General features: G+C 39.3%; 1 protein-coding gene across 1 annotated transcript; it reads right to left on the bottom strand.

Moving 5' to 3' along the window:
- Positions 1-2,199: 2,199 nt before the first annotated feature.
- On the bottom strand, positions 2,200-5,568 carry LOC308303391 (allograft inflammatory factor 1-like). Its single transcript, XM_080747751.1, has 6 exons — positions 5,508-5,568; positions 5,274-5,335; positions 4,986-5,052; positions 4,829-4,870; positions 3,859-4,036; positions 2,200-3,079 (listed from the first exon to the last, which is right to left on the bottom strand). The coding sequence occupies exons 1-6, from the start codon at positions 5,524-5,526 to the stop codon at positions 2,992-2,994; spliced, it is 456 nt and encodes a 151-aa protein (XP_080603877.1). The 5' UTR covers positions 5,527-5,568; the 3' UTR covers positions 2,200-2,991.
- Between the last annotated feature and the right edge of the window lie 1,632 nt (positions 5,569-7,200).

Below are 7,200 nucleotides of genomic sequence, written 5' to 3'. Positions count from 1 at the left end.
ATTAATAATACAGAGCAACAGTATACAGAAGTAAAAACCTCTACAACAGTCCTGCACTATGCAGGAAAAACAACAGTGTCTTGCCATGTCCTGTCCTGCGCTTCACCGGAAAAGCAACGACACAAAGCTATTGAGCAGAACAGTGCCATAGATTGATTGATTGATTGATTGATTGAAGACTTTATTATAGTTTGCATAGGAAAAGGTACAGTTTCACGACAGTACGGTTCACTGGTACACGGTCAACTAAAAGGATACACTCACAAATGCCTATGACCTGACCTGAACACTGTACTAATGAAGAAATGACTTCACTATCAACATTGTCTAATATGTGATTGTCTAATACGTGATTGTAATTCAATTATGAAAATATTTCCTTTTTATTTTCCTAGTGTTGAACTTGACAAAATGGTTTCTCTGATTGTTATAAATATTTTTAATTATAATATTGCAGCTTCTCATGTGTGAAGTCACTGGCCCACCCACTCCCACTCTGCTGGAATAGTCATGTTTATGTCAAATAAATGGGAGATTGGGTTTTGAAAAAATCATGGAGTTTTATTTTCAGGACTGACTGTAGGACTGTTGGCACCATTACATCTGCATTCTTTGAATGGTAAATGTTCTTATTTCTATAATGAATTGTGGGGAATTTTACAACTTATTCACACTAAATTAGAAATTTAGAATGTTTAACATCTACGGTATCATTCAAGAAATATGTACAATTACAGTACATTTAAAAGATGAATGACAAGACCTAATGTTATCCATGATATCGCAATCATTTGCAATGTTGATGCAGAGTAGATCTTAGTATACGACAACCAGCCGTTCCACAATCTATCCACTAGGTGGAAGTAGAAGACAACACATTACCTATGCTGCACTGTTTCAATCTCTCCCCAGCCTGATTTCAGACTGTTTACATACTTTACAAGCATTCAAATTGCAGTTTGTTTAATCTGTTGAATTTTGAGAAATGCTCAGTACAAACATACCATGTTTCATTAGTTTATTTATTTGAGAAAATAATTATCAATCTAATGTCTGCTATGATAATGAACAGCATAGTAGGAAGTGTTTTCCACTTTCTTGCTTTACAGAATGAACAACTGTTATATTGCACACAATAACGTCCTCTATTTTGTTCTGTCCAGGCTTAGAGTAACTCTGTGGTTCCCAAACTTTTCAGGTTCGAGACCCAGAAGTTAGATAAGAAGTTTGCCCGGGACCTATCTATACTATAATTTTGCGAATGTCTGAGTGTCTGTCTGTCTGTCTGTCTGAAACAGCGTTTCTCCTCAGTGGCTGGAGCAATTGATCTGAAATCGCATCACAATTAGCATATGAACACACCTAACATAACTGTGAAGCCCGTTTGTCACTTTCACAAATCGTATGCTGTATATTAGCATTTTTATGGTGTATCTACTATCTATTCTGCATCTAGCTTGAGGCTAATGTATTCTGCATCTAGCATGAGGCAACATGTTTAACCAGCTCTCTCTGTGTGTGTGTGTGTGTGTGCAGGCAGGCGGGTGTGTGCGCAGGCGGGTGGGCGGGTGGGCGGGCGGGCTGGGGGCGGGGGGGGGGGGTAGTAGCCATTAAACCCCCCCATATCCCATAACCCACACACTGCACATCATTTTGGAGCTCATATCTTTGAACGGGTAAGGGCTAGTAATAATAACAGTGAAAACAGCAGATCTACAAGCACACAACACGTCACTTCCTGTTGTGTGCTATTTTCACTAGTTTGTGTCCCGGGCTAATTTCTCTTTTGGGTCTCCTGCTAAAAAGTTTGGGAACCACTGATCTACAGTGATCTATATTCCAGGGGTTTTCAAAGTGGGTGACGGGGCACCCTGGGGTGCCGCGACGGCAGTCCAGGGGTGCCGCGAGATAATTTGATAATATTTTGAATTTATTTACACTTGAAAAAATATTTAGTATCATTTCAAACTTGAAGTACAAAGTTATTTAAAAAAAATGGCTGTTATCTCAATGTTTTCCTCGCAACATAATCACTAAAATGTCACTGTCAGGCAGAAACCTCTGTCGGACAAAACTAGTGAAAACAGCCGATCTACAAGCACTGTGCTTGTAGATCTGCTGTTTTCACTAGTTTTGTACATTTTATAGATGATAAATACAAAACGAACGGTTTTGGACATACAAGGTTTCCACCCGACAACGACGATATGCTATAGGTAAATATAAGGTGCTGGGAGTGAAAATTATAATGTAGGGGTGCCTCGGATTAAAACAATATTTATGGGGTGCCCTGAGACAAAAAAGTGTGGGAACCCCTGCTATATGCCATTGAGCTTTAGGCTATTGATGTAAAGACTGGTTGAACACCAGGGTGTTCATAAGAGTGGTGCTTCACATATAAAACACTATACATGTCCAACATAAATATGTTGTCTAAATTTGGCCCGGTCACCTCCGCTTATTTCAGGGATTTCCACAGGGTCCGCGTCAATATGCCGATGGGCCGGTTTCCACAGAGATAGAAAGAAAGAAGAGAGATTTGACACGAGGGGGTAAGTGCTGCTGATGACAAAACTTGGCTTGTTTTAAAATCGGTGTGTTGCTTAAAAGCAGGGTAAGTGATTTCATTTCATTCCTATCATAAATGGGTCTATGTTCTGATAGTACTAGTTACTATAGAGTGTTTTGGTCCATACTTCAAATTCCACCCTAACCCCTGTGAGGAGGGCCTTCCTCCAATCAGGTTAGAGTGGAGGTGGGCCTTGGAAAAGCTTTTTTATAACACAAATAACTACTGTGTATTATAAAAATAAAAATAAAATGTGTAATAAAGTGAAATGAACAGTCCATCAAGTAGGTTTAAAGTGGAGCAGTCCATCAGGGTTGGACATGTCACTCAGGGTAGGACATGTCCCTCAGGGTAGGACATGTCACTCAGGGTAGGACATGTCCCTCAGGGTTGGACATGTCCCTCAGGGTAGGACATGTCCCTCAGGGTAGGTCTCCGAAGGTCTTGCGGCGGGCTGGTCCGGTCTCTTTGGGCTCTTGTTCCTTCCCCATGCCTTCAAACATCAGGATCCTTCACACAGAAAACATGTCAGCATTTAGTGTGCCTGATGGTTCAGCCATTCAGATCATTATGCTCCTCTAGTGAGTGCCAGGGCCTGGGTTCGAAATAACTACTTCTGTCTTGTCTCACACGGCTCTCCTCTCTCTGTTAATTGTCTTGTTCAGACACACTTGAACAGACATGACATCCAATCAGGAACCTTTTGATTCCCAGACGCCCTCTCTAGTCTCTACCCATTCAGCTAAGGCTACCCTTAAGAAGAAAAAAGAAAGAAAAGCTATACACTGGGGTCTTGTTTACAAACCATCACTGAGTGTGTGGCTGTGTGCACATTCAGGGGTCAAAACCACTTTAACTGAATCATGCACAGCAATCAGCTGTGTGTGGTTCCAGTCAGCTAGAGCAGTGAGCTGCACTGTGTGGTCACGTGTCCTCAAATACAAGTGGATGTACAGTAAGAGTGTATGTCTGCTAAATAAACATAATCTTTCTTTGGTGCAGGAGTCTTGCAACTCCTTGCAACTGTCATTGGGGATATTGTTTGCAAGTAGTTGCAAACGTTTGCAATGCAACTGTTTTGTTGCAAGGAGTTGCGACCAGTTGCATTGGTGCAGTCTGGCCTTAACAGTACTACCAGCTTCAAACAAAAGTATGTTTTTCGACTTAATAACCATCAGCCTTTTTATCATCTCGGGTCGAGGGCCCCAGTTTAACATTTGACCCAACTCTGGGTCCCCACTCAGTCTCTGGAAAAGAAAAAACACAAGTGAAAGTGTTGTTGGACTCACAGTTTGAGTATGGCGTTCCTCTTCCCCAGCATCATTTTCAGGAAGTCGGTGTAGTTGATTGGTCTGTGTTTGGTGTCTTGCGCTGAGCCACCGACCACCTCCGCCATCATCTTTTTCAGTTCCAAGTGGGTTTTGGCCACGCCCAGTTTCTCCAGCATCAGTTTCAGCCCCATCATGTCTGCACACAGTGCACAGCAAAACCCTCAGTGTTAATTTAACTCTGAGAGAGTGTAAATGTAACCAAATGTACGGGTAACATTTGCACTCAGAGTAATAAATGAATACGTTAATTTGAATTAAGTGCAGTTATTTGGAACTATGTCATCTGAGAACTGATCTTTATTATCTGTCTTTGCTTTAGTTTAAATGAAATGGCATTAATAACCAGTGGTGTAAAGTAACTAAGTACATTTACTTAAGTAATGTACTTAAGTACAATGTTGAGGTATTTGTACTTTACTTGAGTATTTCTAATTTCCAATACTTTTACTTCTACTCCACAACATATTGGATCCAAATATTGTACTTTTACTCCACTACATTTATTTGAAAACTTTTAGTTACTAGTTACTTTGCAGGTATAAATTATAATATAAAAAAAACATACACAAACCACTTTAGCCCTATTTTATACCTTGGCTATTTGAAAATAGCTGATCTACAAGCTCACAACGTGTCGCGATTGTGAGCTTGTAGATCTGCATTTTCAAACATTTTGTACTTTTACTTTTGGTACTTTAAGTACATTTTGATGCCTATACTACTTTTACTCAAGTAGATTTTGAATTCTGGACTTTTACTTGTAACAGAGTATTTCTACATTGCTGTATTGATACTTTCACTTAAGTATAAAATGTGAGTACTTTTTACAACACTGTTAATAACTAATCAATAATAGCTCACAATAAGAATACATCATGGGGCAAGAAGATCCTTATCTGTAAACTACAGACATTGATCCCTTTCTTACCTAACTCTCCTTGGTCGTTGAGATCAAACTCCATGAACTTTTCTGCAGTAAGGGAAGAAGATGTAAGCATCGTTCAGGGACGTGTCAGTTTGAGGAAATTATTATTTTATGATAACTGATAATATTAAAATGTATCACATATTTAGTTTATTCTCACTTTTAAACATTTCAAGCTTGGAGGCAAAGTCTTCCACTTCTGAATACAGAGGATCTGACAGAAAGGTCTGTAGGAATACAACATGTTAGAAACGATTAGTCATTCATACATCTTCGTGTATTCTGATAAGGCCAATAGGCCATATGACGTCACTAAAACCTGATGCTTCGCGCCGGGGTCACGTGACTAAAATAGACGATCTACAAGCTCTCAACGTGTTACATAATCCTATATGACACAGCAGGCATGTAACAAAGTAGAATAACCAAGCATAACACTGCCACACACCTCATTGACCAAGTTGAGCTTTTCTTCTTGCTGAGACTTCAAAAGGCCAAATGTTTTACCGCCTGCAAGACAAAGCACCACATTTCTTTAGCATGTTCAAGATACAAAGGAAAGAAACCACTTGACATATTATTTATATCTTAACTAAACAAATAAAAATAGCCTGATATATGCTATAGGCTGTAGTCATGACTCACGTCCAGCCAAAAACACAAATAGGTAGAAGACACTTACCTTGAACATTTTTCGCCATGTTGTCTGTCAACTAAGTGAATAAAAAGACTGCAGCTGAAAGTGAAAGTTAGAGTGTTGTCTGTGGTATTGCTGTAAACTAAAGGGCTGTGAAGAAAAGGAAGTAGGAGTGATGCTTAGCTTGAAGTTTTGGCCAGCATGTGACCACTTGTGAAGTTCCCTTTTAGTATTTGCTCTGCAAATATAGTCTGTAAATAAAAGCTGACACACTTTGTATACTCACTCTGTTCACACACAGGCTGACATTTGCTAAAATTTCCTTCACTTCATAGGTTAACAATGTTTGTTTTTATGATTTTATTTAAAGAGAAAACAACATTACAGCTGTTTGACGGCTGTTGCTATAGTGTCACTGAGCAGGTTAGACTTTTGAAGGTATATAGGCATAATTAATGTCCATAAACTCTAAAGTGTGTTCTTTTTGAAGACCACTTCAAAAGATTCCCTCACCACATACATACAAGGCAGTCCTGGAAAAAAAGTCACCATGAAAGACTGAACAATAATTGTGTCCATCAAATAAACAAACAAATAGAAAAAGAGGTATACGTAGATTAGAGAAGAGAGGTTCAGAACTTCAGTCATGTAGACATTTGACCTTTTCATATGGTTTTGTCTCATAATTCACTATAGTCTCTAAACCAGCGCTTCTCAAACCAGGGCTTCTCAACGTGGGTGCCTTGACACAGGTCCAGGGGTGCCTCAGAATGTATCAATGTCACTTCAGTTTAACCGCTTAGACCCTCTATAGTTATCAAAACAGACAAGGTTAATCTGTACTTTGTGCGTTCTTTTTCAGCCTACAGTACACCAAGTCTCTTCACCAAAAATAGCAGATCTACAAGCTCACAACTGTTGATCGGCTATTTTGGGTTAATGTTCCCCCCAGAATAGGAATGGTGGGGTTTAAGTGGTTAAAAAGAGTATAAAAGTTATTTTCAGTCTGTCCTAATGGAAACAGATATTCTCTCACGTTTTCCTCGTGACATCTTTGGGGGAAAGATTTACATATTTAATATGACAAAAGGTGCTTTTAAGTAACAATGTATTTCAGAGGTGCCATTGATGAAACTGTCATTTACAGTGGTGACCTGAGACAAAAAAGGTTTGAGAACCAATGCCCTAAACCTATCATCATCAATGCTGGTCTGAAAATGTACTTTGGTCTTACCACATGATAGCGCTGTTCACCATGTGGTGCACTGCTTGAGACAAATGTACAGCAAACAAACAAACTAACAAAAAAAGGACATTCCCTGTCCAGTTATAATCATATAGAAACTAATGTGAGAACCAAAAGAGAACTGAAAATATGTCATGATGAGCAGGTTTCAGAATTAAATTGCTGTGGGAGCGGTAGGACACACAGCAGGCTCACATTATGAACAGATAATGGCTCATCATAATGTTTGGGATCTCTCTGTATTAATTCTGCTGATTATCGTATCCAAATGCAGAGGTGAGTAGGCTTTTGAGTGTGTTTTCTTTACCAAATGTTATCAATTGATCAAATCGTTCAGATGTTCAATTTCCTGTATCATGCATGGCGAATGGGTTCAAGCTGAATATTGTTGCTGTCGGGCAGAAACCTCTTTTTCGTGAACGAATGTCCTACTTGATCACACTACAGCCTCACACAAGAGCATCAAAAGTAGCGATATATAACAAACACCTG

The sequence above is a fragment of the Nannobrachium achirus genome (assembly GCF_963921795.1).
Source record: "Nannobrachium achirus genome assembly, chromosome: 2".
Lineage (NCBI taxonomy): Eukaryota > Metazoa > Chordata > Actinopteri > Myctophiformes > Myctophidae > Nannobrachium > Nannobrachium achirus.
The sequence above is the reverse complement of the archived record's forward strand: the minus strand, read 5'-3'. Positions and strand labels throughout refer to the sequence as shown.